Below are 14107 nucleotides of genomic sequence, written 5' to 3' on the forward strand. Positions count from 1 at the left end.
TAAATAAATAATAAATACATAAAATGCAGTTCTCAATGCAGTCTACTGAGACTAATCATGCAACTCAAGTCACAACACAATAGATATTTTCTTAGTGAAAAAAAACAAAGCAAATGCAATAAACGCTATTAATGCTACTAATGTTATTTTACTATTTCATTGTGGCGGTTCACACTTTGCCACAAACTTCCGTTTCCGGGTCATGTGATTGTTGTTAGCAACTGAGACGTCGTTAAGTGGTTGTTGCTTGTTGTTCAGTGGAGAGCAAACGCTCGATACCACCTATTGATACCACCTATCCTCCACTCCAATCACATTTCCACATTTGGTAACCCTCCAAGTGAGTAATATGTCGACCGACAAACGGCGGTAACAGCATGGCCGCCCCGGCGCCGCCCAATGCTAACGAAGCAGCGAACCGCACCTGTGCCATCAATGCCCGATGCAGGGCAACATAGCACACGCTTCTGGTTTCAACACATGGAAGCCCAGTTTCCACTGCGAGGAATAACACAGGATGTGAGAAAGTATCCCCTGTAGTAGCCGCGCTGGACCTCCACTTTCTCTCACATCGTACAAACAGGACGAAACACTGACTTTTTCATACCGTGGTAACCAACCCATGCCTCAATCCACGCGCAGAAACTGAGCCAAACTCGCCCCATTGAGCTTCAGTTGGTTGATCGATGAGTTGGTTGACTTACATGGGTTTGACTGCATCACCATCACATGAGAAAGTCAGCAAACTAAAATAACGGTAGAGTTTTTGGAATAAACTGAACTACGGTGTATTTTGTTGTTCAATAATTATGTGCAAATCTCGTCTGCGCAGATGTTCTTTGACGGAACAGAAGTACAGGCCTGATGTAGTGTTGGGTTACAGGTAGAGATACACATACAGTATCCTGACCACATCAGTAATGTCAATAGATGAGGAAGCATTTTTTTTATTTAATGTAGCACCAAATCTAACAAAAATATATGCCTATATTAAACACATGTTCTCATGTGAAACAAGCTATAGCAGACTCATCAAATAAGGGTGCCAGCCAGGCTCAAACGAGATGTGGTAACTGTCTTTGTAACAGCAGCCCTTCGTTTTATCCGAAAATAACCACAGGCCAATGAAGTCCATTGGAAACTAGGGATGGAGGGTGCAATCATTTTGTAACTGAATCACTGCTCTGTATTCAATAACGTACAAAAGTGTTGTCGCTGTGTAAATTTCCTTACCGCTATACTATGTTTTTTTTTTTTCTCAGAGCCACAATAAGTATGTCATAAATATTTCCACATGTGACACTCAGTCCGTTTAGCTGTCGACACAAAAATTTAGTAGTAAAAAAAAAGAAAGAAAAGTAATGTGGTCTTATGTGATGTATATGTAGAGATATACTGTAACATGCCCATTTCAGCTCATCTCGACGGCTTTGAAATGGTAGCAGAAAGTAGTGCATTGAGGCCAAATATAATGTTCGGAGGGCAGGCTGTCTTCATGGAGGGCATTGTTCGTTTCATGTTTGTGCAGTGTGTGGCAGCAGGATGCGGCACTGTTTGCTTATGCACATAAAGCTTGTGCAGGCGCTGTTACCGCATGCGCTTGCTGATTTAAAAAAAAAACAACAAAAAAACAAAAAACAACCAGTCTGAGTGCAAAACATAATAGTAGGTGTTCAACCATTTCTTACCAAATGTGCATAAGCGGAAACCTTGGCAAGAAAATCTACGGCCCCGACACGCTCAATGCGGAGGACAAAAACATCTAAAGAAAAGACTGATTTGTCACTGCAGCATCAAAAGAAAGCTTTCTTGGTATCAACCCAGTGGACGGGGGCCATTTGTGGCCTGCAGCTCCGTTTTTAATTAGCCCTCAAACAAATAAACAGGAAAACGAAAAAAAACAACAACAGCATTTTAAAAACAAAGAGCAAAAAGGTGTAATACGCTTTGTCACCTATAACACAAATCTGACATGCAGGCTGTCTTTTCTGTCTTAGCATATATACGTAGCTTTGCTTTAGCCTGTTTCCGACAGTTCACCCGCCCCACTATTTGAGAGGCAATGAGTTAGACAAATATTCCTATTGTACTGTCAAGTTTAGGACAGTCTTGCCATGTGAAACCCCGTGTCATTAACAATTAAAGCAGCCATGTTTGCTTACACCAAAGCTGAACACCAAAAGCATCTGTAAAGCAATCCATGCTTTCTCTCTGCTTCCACACACACACACACACACACACACACACACACACACACACGCACACACAGAGAGTGCGGATGACGCAGGCCCAGAAAGGAAAGAGAAGAGGAATCAGGGACCAAGTGGGCCGAGGTCACAGAAAGCCGGACTCCTGCCGAGCCAAATAGGCAGCTGACACAATGCGCATTCAGCAGTCGTTAAGTGATGATTAATGAGGTCAGCGTTGGAGAATAAAAATAACTCTACAGGCAAAATTGATGCAGAAAAAAAGAGCAAAATACAGCAAAATGCAACCTATTCACTATGTTTTTTTAGTAGTTGCCAAGCCAGTAAAGATCCCTTTATATGTGAAACAATCACCTAAACGACACTTTCAAGAACTCCAACTCATTTCTACCCGATGCCCTCTCATCACATTTTCTGCGCTATTTCCTCCACCAAGGCCATCGTTAAAAAAAGAACAGAATTCGTGCGAACACATCTTTTTTTCATGATTACTTTCATGAATCCATAAATCGTGAAACGACTCAAAGCAAAGGAAAGAATTTGGAGAATGAAATGCAACCAAGAATCTCACAATGTTAATAAAATAACGTCACATTGTAGATGATGTCACATTGTTATGAATAAAACCTAACGCTACAACAAAGAATCTGACTGGCAAATATCCATACACACTTGCAAAACATTCAATGCTCATTTCGACCCTGAAAATGTACCCCGATAAAGCCAACAACAATAAAAGCAATTTGCATGTATGTTTAAACCTAACATGTACTTTTCTTAAATAACTCTCATTTGTGCACCGAAGTGAAAACGTTCTTGTTGTGCTTGTTATGCTATATGCTATGTTATGCTAAATATTATGTTAATGCAATATGTTATGTGAAATGTTATTAATGTTATTATATGTTATGCTATGTGAAATGTTATATGTAATGCTTTGTGAAATGTTAAATTATTAATGTCTTATGTTGTTGTGTTATGTTATGTTATGTTATGTTATGTTATGTTATGTTATGTTACGCTATGCGATGTTATGCTATGTGAAATGTTATATGTAATGTTTTGTGAAATGTTAAATTATTAATGTCTTATGTTGTTGTGTTATGTTATGTTATGTTATGTTATGTTATGTTACGTTATGTTATGTTATGCTATGTGAAATGTTATATGTAATGTTTTGTGAAATGTTAAATTATTAATGTCTTATGTTGTTGTGTTATGTTATGTTATGTTATGTTATATTATGTTATGTTATGTTATGTTATGTTATGCTATGCTATGCTATGCTATGCTATGCTATGCTATGCTATGCTATGCTATGCTATGCTATGCTATGCTATGTTATGTTATGTTATGTTATGTTATGTTATGGGAACCCATTTGAAGACCAAATGACATCCTGGATTTTTAATTGGTAAAAAAAAAAAATTCATTTTGCACCAAAAATGCTTTTTGGAGGGAAAAAAAGCACCATCTCTTCATTAATTCACCAAATCAATCCTCAGCTTCGCTCTACTAAAAAAGCACCTCAGTGATCCTAAACCAAAGCATCAGCATCTATTTTCTGAATAATGTTACCTTAACGCAAGAATCCCGAGCAATGATATCACTTACTGAGGACGGCAAGCCTGGAGGGACCTTCCGTACTTTTTTAGGGTGAATTTCTGAAAGAGAAAAACAAACACACAATAAGCCGACAAATGAGGGTTTAACAGACCGGTATAATTTTTTAAAGGGCCATTTTGATTTAGATTGAATCAATCTGGCAAAGAGGAAAGAGCAAGGCCGCATTTTACCACTGCTTGTCGGTGTACTTACAAAGACTGCAAACAAAGGGAACAAAATAAGATGCGAGGAATAAAAAAAGACTGACTACAAAAAGACGGGCTCGTTCCCCGCCACCCTTCTTTGCTTTGATAAAAGAAAGGAGGTTGTGTTCATATTATTTTGTATTAGGACTGTCTTTTCTAGTGCCTCAAAGGGAGTGAGGGAGCAGTCCATTAACTGGGAAGGTGAGACTTTGATGGAAAAATGCTTTTTTGGAAATTGTCCCAGGATCATTTGTGTGTGTGTGTGTGTGTGTGTGTGTGCGTCCGATCAAGGCAAACATTACCAAGGCTACATTTGGCCATTATTATCCTGAATGTTTTCCCTTTTAAAACACGCCTATAGAAAAATACACATGGTGGCCACACTGACACGCAATCACACAATATTTGCTAAACAAGAAATAACAATAAAAGGGGAAAAAAAACACACCAGGAATTGGGATCAGGTGAGAATGTTTGGCCCAGAATAAATGTGAATGAAAGGGCCGAGGTAATTTACGCTCCATTTTACAGGACATCTGAAGCGCAATTTTGGCAATATTTTCATTTTTGATTATGTTTCAAACTGCTCACACTGGAGTGAAAGGGAAGATAACGTTTTCATTCTCTCTCTTTTTTTTTTTTACATTTACGACAACAGCGGCGTCTCAAATCAATTCGAATTAAACACATGAAATAAAAAACTGAAAAAAAGCCAACTCAGGCTTCACAAAATGTTGATGTTCCACCTCGTACCGCGTTGTGTAGGAATTAAACGACTGAGAAATTTGAAACGCGCCCAAAAAAGACAGCTGGACAAGTTAATTTGTTGTGATTATATTTCCGATCATGAAAATGGTCTCTTGAAAAAAAAATAAATCCATCCTCAAGGTAAAAAAAAAAAAAAAAGGGACGCAGCTGCCAACTGAGTGAGTTAATATCATCTCAAATGTTGAGGTCAAATGGTTAAAACATTTTCAAGGCAGAAATACTGTATTTTAAATAAACCACTGCCGTAGTATTTTTGCAGTACAAAATCAGTTTGTGTTCACTTGCATTCATCTCTATTATTAAAAAAAATTACTAATTTGACTTGAAATATGATTTATTCTGACAAAAAAACTTAATTGGTACATTCTCTGTACATAATCCCTCATCACAGCAACTTGAAGGTAACCGTGGCAACAGCAATGATGCCAAATAATCTAGGACCCAGTTCAAACGAAGGAAAGTGGAAAGGAAGCGGGGATCTCCTTTGAATTACCGGATGTGTTGTAAAAAGGACAAAATGTGGCTCCTGTGTAAGTACAATGCTCCGTTATTGCAAATGGCATCTTACCCATAGAGTCCATATGCAGTGGTCTCCTCCGTGGGTTGGTGCTGTAATGCTGGTAGTACTGGCCGGCCGGCTTGGTGGGCGACGTGGCACCGGGACTCCCCAAAGCCATCTCACCGCCCAATATCGACTTGATTGGAAACATAGTAGGACACAAAGAGAAGGACTGCTCATTAAAACAAATTTGTCTTTATGGCTTTTTTTTTAGAATGGAAACAAAATCAATTTTAGCTTCTTTGGAAGACTGGAGTGCGCGAAAAACACAGCGAACTCCGCTGAACTAAACACATTGCAGTAAGAAAAGGAATAAATACATTTAATGAAAAGAAAATTCAGACATTTTTCCACTTAACAGCAGGGGACGTTAGGTGAAATAGGTACATATATGTTTCATTTACCAGCGTCATTTGGATGTGTGTTCAGTGTATGAATAGATAATTCAACATTTGAACATATGCATAGCCACACTGGAGTCAGTACCAGGTTTATTGCAATATTATCACACAAAAAAAATACACACAAACAGGATTCTCTGTGATTTCAGTAAAAAAAAAAAAAAAAAAAAAGTACCAAAAATATTGGGATTTCTGCCAGCAGCTACGAGTTGTCAACAAATACACGCTTTGGGTGGACGGGGGCTTTTGTGGAGGGGTGGGGGGGGTTAAGGTAAAAGGTTTTAGGAAAACTGAAAGAGGGAACTACATGTGTGCCCTTCAGGCAGGCATTGAACCTCTAAACCATCATAATATCTGCAAGGCCAGTTTTCCACTAGCGAATTATAACAACACAGCAATGTGAGTGAATGCAAAATAAATAACAACATATAAATATAATATTAATAAATCACAATGACAGCTGATACTAGTACTACCTTCGAATAATCTATAAAAAAAAATCTAAATGTTTAAAAATAATTAATTACAATTAATAAGTACAAATAATGACAAATTAATAAAATAATAACAATAATTAAATGTAGCTGTCCTGGCAGTAGTTTCCCTGACACAGGTTAAATAACATGAATAAAGTATATAGTAAATATAAAATAAGATCACATGAATATAATGGTAACACAAAAACTAAATCTAAATATTTAAATATAGTTAATTAAAAGTAATTAAAATGTATAATTACAATGTTTTGATATATATAACACAAATAATAATCCAAATAATAATTAGAACACAGATTCAATCACATGAATAAAGTAAATACTAAATAAAAATACTAATGATACAAAGAAAATATAGAAGGAGCAGTGAAGTACATAAGAATAGCAGATTGTCATTTACAGTACCTCCATGAACGCACCCTCATGCTGCTCAGTGTTGAGATTCTAACTTCTCCTCTCTGCTGGTTCTTCCCTCCTCTAACTGTGACCCCGTTTCACAACTCAAACTTTGCAAACAGCTCTCACATTGTCTCTCTAATTAAGTTCAATCATTGTGCAGCAACAAGTGGCGTCTGGGCCGATCGGGAGCGGAGCGAAGGCAGGGATAAAAGGCAGAAAAGAAAGATGGATGGAGGAGAGAGGCATAAAAACTTAGTGAGGAGGAAAGAGGTGAATAAGAACCCCCCCCCCCACCCCTCTTTATTCTGTAAATAGAGTCTTCCACTACTCCGTTAAATTGTAGATTTTTTTTTTTCCCAGCTTTGTGGTTAAGTAATTAGTGTGCAGTGTATATAAAGCACAGGGTGGAGGTGGTCGTGGATGTTTTTCAGACTTATCTGAATTCTAATCAGCACATCCGTCCTCTCTGTGGCTGAAAACAAGAGTAAGTTTGGCGCTGGCGAGCCGAGGAAGGCTTTTCTCATGCTAAACAGGGTCTAAGTAGGCCAATTACAAGGCCAGCCTCGGCCTCAGAGCCATTCTCCCGCTTAAAACAAAAGGGTCCTTGTCTTAAATAAAGTCAGTCTCACACACAAGAAGGAGTCAGACACAAAGGCACTGACGCACACACGCAGCCACACAAACACCATCTCAATCACCCTGTGCTGTGAGAGTGCGTGTCATCTGGGGGTAAAAGGGGGTTCCCACTAAAACAAAAAGAGTCTCATTGATTGTGCTGCTTTTCTTTCTTTTCTTGCTTTTCTCCTCTTGTACTTGAGCACTGAGCCAGGCCAGACGGTCGCCCTGGCAACTAGACGAGCTGGAGGAGAGACAAAATACCCATCTGTCTGTCTGACTGTCTCTCTTTACCTGCGTCTGTCTATATGCTCTACTCAGTGCTCACCCTGTCATGTCTCTGTAGACACCAACTAGTCACATGCCAGTGTTGAGTGATTTCAAGTTACGGCACATTAACCTTTGAGGCAAAACATACCAAAAAAAAGTTACTTTTGTTGTGCTCCCCTTCCCAGCTAGGCTAGCGTTTTGGTAGAGAATTGCAAGTCAGGAGCTCAGCCCTCAGCTCTCATCTCATGAAACAAAGCGAAGTCCCAATTATTTAACATAGTTGAAGGTAAGGCATATGAAATATGATATCAAGGTGTTAGTGACCCAGTGATGACAAGCCATCAAAGCTGGGTGGACATAATAGACAGTTAATTGACAGACGGATTAACGGACAAGGCGTCACCCTCCAGAGTTAGCTTTTGTGGGTTCAAGTCCCGCCTGAGCTGAAGGTTTAAAGCTACAAACTTTTGAGGTCTGACCTCAACACGTTCCAGCTATGAGTAAACAGTAGGGGTGTCGTGATTCATCCATACATCGATGCTGTAGTCCTGTAATCCGACTACGTCGATCTGTGTCCAGCAAAGTTCTCATTCAGGACGAGATATGTCGATCTAACGTTGTTTAAAAGTTAATCATTGGATTGAATCGACAGGAGGAAATTAAGCATTGGATTTAAGCAAGGCAAGAGCATAAGTTTGTGAGTTTTTTTTACTAGTTTTATTACTAATAATATTTAAATACTTATTTTTCTCGTAATATAACTTTACTTCCATAACATTTGGACTTTATTTTCAACTTTTACTCAACAAAATTTTCAAAAAATTGCAACTTTTTCCTGTTTTGTTTGTTTGTCACAGTATGCAACGCCTTTCTATTTTTTTAAAAAAATATTTCAAGACTTTATTCTCGTAAAATTACACTTTTGTTTCTCAAAAGATCAGAAAAGAACACTTCTCTTAATATTATGACTTCATTCTCCAAAAGGCCATGCTCTTTTCCCCCCCCCCCATTTTTAGAATGAGCTAAGCTTTGGACAGTCCTGCTTTAGTGGCTCCCTCACTACTGTACATGTGCCCTTGAGCAAGGCATGAATGACCCCAAGCCAAATTCATTCAAAAAGAAAGCTAGCTTGAACCACAAAGCAGTGATGTGATGCTGACAGTGACGTCACGGCATTGCCAGAGGTTCACTGCACTGTTAAAGGTCCAATCAAGTGGCTCTGATGTCAAGCCTGGTGCTTTTTTAATGTTTTTTGGGGGGGTATAGTTCCCATGCAGTTCTCTTAAGGCAATGTATCAGCAGGTAGCCATCCATCCATCCATCCATCCATCCATCCATCCATCCATCGATCTTCAGTCTTTTATTCCTTGACTTCAGTTTGTCAGTTGAATGTGCGTCCAAGGCCACTTCCAACAAATGTATGAGCAATCATCTTGTTTGACATGCAGGCATCGGCAATGTTTAGTTGAGATTTGGGAGGCGCATTTGTGTAATTCTCTCATGCAGGCACACATGATTCACACACAACACTGGGGTCTGTTTCTTCCAGAGCTGACTGGGCTTTTTCTGTGGCCAGCTGCTCACAAAGACAAAATTAACTAAGATAGATTACCAGCGAGGCTGGGAGGGAGACACACAGAAAAAGGGACACACAGGAGTGTCTCTGCCGTGACATTCATCAAGACATATGGCTGTATGCAACCTCCAGTGATTAGGCTTGTCATCGTGTTGCCGTGACGAGAACGTGTGTAGGTACTTGTTTAGTTGAACCATCATTGTTGGGTGTGGTCAGAGGAATAAAAGTTACGAATTGAGTTCGTGGACTATCTAAATGATACCTAAATTAACTCCTAAGTCAGTCACACTTAAAGTTAATACGTTTCTCCCTGGAACTGCACTAAATTGGGTTTTTCTGATCACAAACGGCAAATAGTGTGAGTACGGACCGGGTGGGATTGGTGGAGGGAGGTGCATCACGCCGAAGCACACAGCTCTTCTGTCCACAATATTAAGCACAATACACTGGGACCATTTGCAGCCCGCAGCTTGCAGTACATACAAGGTATTAAATTAAACAAACAAAAAAAAAATGCAGCAATGGGAAAAAAGATAATAAGTGTAATAATAAGTGTTCATAATAATAAGCTGTGTCATCTATAACACAGAGCAAGCATGAAGTTTTGTCTTTAAAAACATGTAAAACATCTGTTTTTTTAGCCATTTTGCAAAATGGTTCCGGCATCCTTTGACGGTTACATATGTGGCCCTTCCTGGAAAAAGTTTGGACACCTCTGCTTTACAAAGATAATAATGTTCACTCTCTGACACTGTCGGAAAACCATTTAACAATATCGTTATTAACACAGTTGAAATTTGCTTGGAACTGAAAGACAGGCAATAAAGACCATATTTGTCACCAAAACTTTTTCGTTGTCCTGTATTCATCTCAAAGGACGGACAAAGAAAGAGACAAAATAGATAAAGAAAGAGAGGGTAGGGTGCCAGCTTTGCTCCTGCTGATACACACACACGCACTCACATATCCACACATACACACACACACACACACACACACATGCCCGCATACATTCCTGAGGGACTTAGACGCTGAGGCATACCAGAGATAGTTAAACCAGCAGAACCCATCCAGTGGGCTCTTGGCTGGGACACTGTAACTGCTGTTGGGACTCCATTTCCCATGATTCTCCCCCAGGCAAGAGCTTGGTTTGCATTGCTGGCAATAAGTCAAACCTCCGCCAAGGCTGTCCTCAGGTCACCTGGTCATTATTTCATGCTCAAAGTTTTGCCTCGAGTGGAGGAGTACAAGTATCTCGGGAAATAAGGTCGCAGGACCGGACTGTTGCGGTGAAGCCAGAACTCAACGAGAACGTAAAGCTTTAAATTTACCGGTCGATCTACAGTACGTTCCTACTCTTGCCTATGCTTCGGTCGTACTCAAGCTTAGAGATAGGGTGAGGGGCTCGATCAAATAAGAGGGACTCAAGAGTGTGCTTCTTCACATCGAGAGGAGCCAGTTGAGGTGACCCAGGCATCTGTTTTGGATGCCTCCCATACACTTCCCCAATGAGGTGTTCCAGGCATACCGAAAACTGTGAAGTAGACAGAGAACACTCTGGACGGTCTAAGAATGACCATGGTGAGACTTAACAATCAATTACTTTGTTGATTTCTAAAAAAAAAAAAGCCCATCAAGCTTCAACACATCAAACCTTATCAGCCACCTGAAACGCCAGCATCGCTACAACGCCCAGGGCTTGTTCCTATGGCAGCCGCGTTTGAGAAATGCAGAAAGTTTGCCAGGGACAATCTGAGGGCTAATGCTGCTGGATCACCAGCCCTTCACCATTGTTGAAGATACCGGCTTTTGTCAGCTAGTAAACCCCTAGGAGCCACGGTTTGTACTACTATTTTTTCATGTTTTGTTATTATCAGTGATGTCATGACATTTGGTCTGGATAAATCTACCGGTACAGTCAAATCCAACTTGGTTTGAGTCGTTCTGATGCGCACAAACTACAGTTAAATCAAAAGTTTAAAAAGTTATTGTTTATTGGCATCGGTATCCGAGCGCACGGTGGCCTAGTGCTTAGCATGTTGGCCACACAGTCAGGGGGTCGGGAATATCTGGATTCGAATCTCTGTTAGGCATCTCTGTGTGGATCGAGGAAAAGGCTTCTTGAGACGTCATCTGTACTTCTGTCAAGAAGGTGTCGGACGTTTCGCTCCTCATCCGAAGAGCTTCGTCAGCGAACTAATAAGTGCTGGTAGCTTAGGCCTTAAATACAGTAAGAGTGGGCGGAATTGGTGTGCCAACACCCTCCTCCTATTGGTTCGTTACACTAAGCCTGGGCGGAGTAGTGGTATAATCCTATCCTGTTATTAACACCTCCGATAAAAGGGAAGTGTCGCTCCCTGAATTGGGTATGAACGACTCTGATACTGGCTTGTTTAGCATCTATTGTTCTGGCTCGGCCCTGCCTTCACCTCATTTGCAAGACTAAGAGCTCTTAGTCACACCAATTCCGCCCACTCTTACTGTATTTAAGGCCTAAGCTACCAGCACTTATTAGTTCGCTGACGAAGCTCTTCGGATGAGGAGCGAAACGTCCGACACCTTCTTCACAGAAGTACAGATGACGTCTCAAGAAGCCTTTTCCTCGATGGACAACTCCTGTACGACTGAGAGCCTACACAGACGCATCTCTGTGTGGAGTTCGCACGTTCTCCCTGTGCGTGGGTTTTCTCCCACATTCCCAAAAAACAATGCATGTTAGGTTAATTGGTGACTCTAAATTGTCCATAGGTATGAATGTGAGAGTGAATGGTTGTTTGTCTATATGTGCCCTGCGATTGGCTGGCCATCTCGTCTCTCGCCCGAAATCAGCTACCCGCAACCCTGGTGAGGATAAACGGCATAGAAGATGGATGGTATCAATATCCAACTTATGAAGCAGGATGTTAACGGTATTGGTACTGGCTACTATTGTGCATCCCTACTGAAAATACTAATAGCTGTCTTTTCCACATATACTGTATCCCTCGTCTTACTGGTTCTTACACAAAAACATGATATTGTAGTGACCATCAGTCCATGTTGAAGTAATGCAGAGATACTGGGCTGCTAACTTTGCCATAGCAAGGTCTGCATGAATGTGAACCTTAGATGACATCATGTTGTTCTTGTTCAAGCCACAAACTATCTGAGACCGAATCAACAGTGCCTCCGTTGGTTGCAGCCAAGTAGTGCAATCCACTTTACCACAACAATCAATTTCACGAAATCGACTTGAAGTCTTCATCATAATTTAATCCACTAATGGATTATTATGCACATCCTTGGTTTGAAGTATGGCTTTCATTAAATTTGTTCAATTTTGATGTTGAATTACTATGAATTTACTTCAAATTCCCTGCAAGCAAGCCAAGAAAGACAGCCAAGTGCAGTGACGAGATTCCCTTGAGCGAGGCAATGATACTGTCATGGTCAGCAATTCAATTCCCTCTGTAGGGAAAAAAACATAATTAGTAAGCTCACAGAATCAGTCATAACCGAGACACAGATGAGATCGCTGATACTGCATCAGCGCTAATGCACAGGGCAGCCAAATGATGTCGCGCCAGCGCGATGACAAACAAAAAAAAAATGTCCGACTGCACCGGGCAAACTGTGAGGGATTGACACAACAGTGACAATTTGTGCCACCTTCTCTAACAAACACACACACACGCACACCAAAAACACAGTTCAAAGCATTTCTCCTTAATAAGCACTCAACGCTTGGCTTGACAAACACACAGCAATCATTTAAGAACACTTAGAGAGGAATCAGAAAGCATATTACTCCTCACCATATCTGGCAGCTTCCTGCATGCAATTAGAAATAAAAGAGGAGGAGAAGGGGCAATAAGCAGAAAAGGCAACGTTAGGTATTGGGTGAGGAAATTGAAAAAACTGGCATAAAGACAAAACAATACAAGTAAAAGAGAAAAAGGTAGAGACAACACAACATTAGGCACACCTGCACCATTTAATGACAATGAGGGGTATTCAAGTTGTACTTTATCTTGAAAAATACTTAATAAAATAATGTTGAGTTTTGATTGACACTAAGAGACGTATTAACTTAACACTGTGTTCATTAATGTAGTATTGTCCTGCATCTACCTACGGACAATTTGGAGTCTGCATGCAAGTTTTTGGAATGTGGGACGAGGCTGAAAAACTCACACAAGCACAGGCATACAAACTCCACACAGAGATGTCCCAATGAGATTTAAACATGGCTCTCCTGACGTACTATGCCTATTTAGCTACAGTTACACTTAGAGTACATATATTGTATTATAGCAGTTTCCGTGCCCATCTAGAGAATGAAAATTACGTTTGTGTAGAAGCGAACGTGTTAGTTTTTTCTAAATCAGTCATATGTAAGTGTTGGACAAATCTGATTGTGCTATGTGAGTGTGTGTGTGAAGGGTTCTATGAGAAGCTATTGGGCTGACAATGCACTGAGCGATAAGACTGAATCTTAAAGTGCATTATTAACAATATCTAACACTAAAGAAATACATTTTCTCCAACAACTAAAGTACATGTTTATGTTAGATATGGCTGTACATGCGTTGGTCTGACTGGTCAAAAAAACGGAACAATCACATTTACAGCCAGTTTAGCTGATAAATGTTGACAATGCCCCAAGTAAACTAACTTGACTGCACAGATCTATCAAAAAAAGGTCAATTGATCTGAAACTCCCGCCTCAGAGCAAGAAAGACAAACAATACATTTCCTCACAACTTGAAGATTTGGACCCCAGGGATTACATTTCAGGTCAATACCTCTCAGAAATGAATGTTTCTGACATAAACTTAAGATTGACACTTAATACAAACAGTGCTGTGTAGTTTGATTCGGAAGTACAAATATAAGTCATTTTTTTATAGTTTGAAAAATGTACTCCAGTGTTAAAAAAAATGAACACATCTCTTCATCAATATATTAGATCAGGGGTCACCACCAGGTAGCCCCCACGACCACATGAGGTGCCCGCAAGCCTGC

The 14107-nt window shown here is 40.1% G+C and overlaps 1 protein-coding gene across 5 annotated transcripts in view; it reads right to left on the minus strand.

The window, feature by feature from the left end:
• The window catches only part of LOC129170543 (transcription factor 4-like), a 231950-nt gene that overhangs the window by 86852 nt on the left and 130991 nt on the right, over positions 1-14107 (minus strand). For 4 of the 5 annotated variants that reach the window (XM_054758287.1, XM_054758284.1, XM_054758285.1 and 1 more), the window contains 2 exons: positions 5355-5481; positions 3822-3871 (listed from right to left, as the gene is read on the minus strand). In XM_054758287.1, the coding sequence (XP_054614262.1) occupies positions 3822-3871; positions 5355-5481 (177 nt within the window). Of the gene's footprint in view, positions 1-3821; positions 3872-5354; positions 5482-6648; positions 6783-14107 lie in introns of those variants that run through there. The other variant, XM_054758286.1, reaches the window with a different exon arrangement.

The sequence above is a fragment of the Dunckerocampus dactyliophorus genome, chromosome 17 (genome assembly GCF_027744805.1).
Source record: "Dunckerocampus dactyliophorus isolate RoL2022-P2 chromosome 17, RoL_Ddac_1.1, whole genome shotgun sequence".
In the NCBI taxonomy this organism is placed as follows: domain Eukaryota; kingdom Metazoa; phylum Chordata; class Actinopteri; order Syngnathiformes; family Syngnathidae; genus Dunckerocampus; species Dunckerocampus dactyliophorus.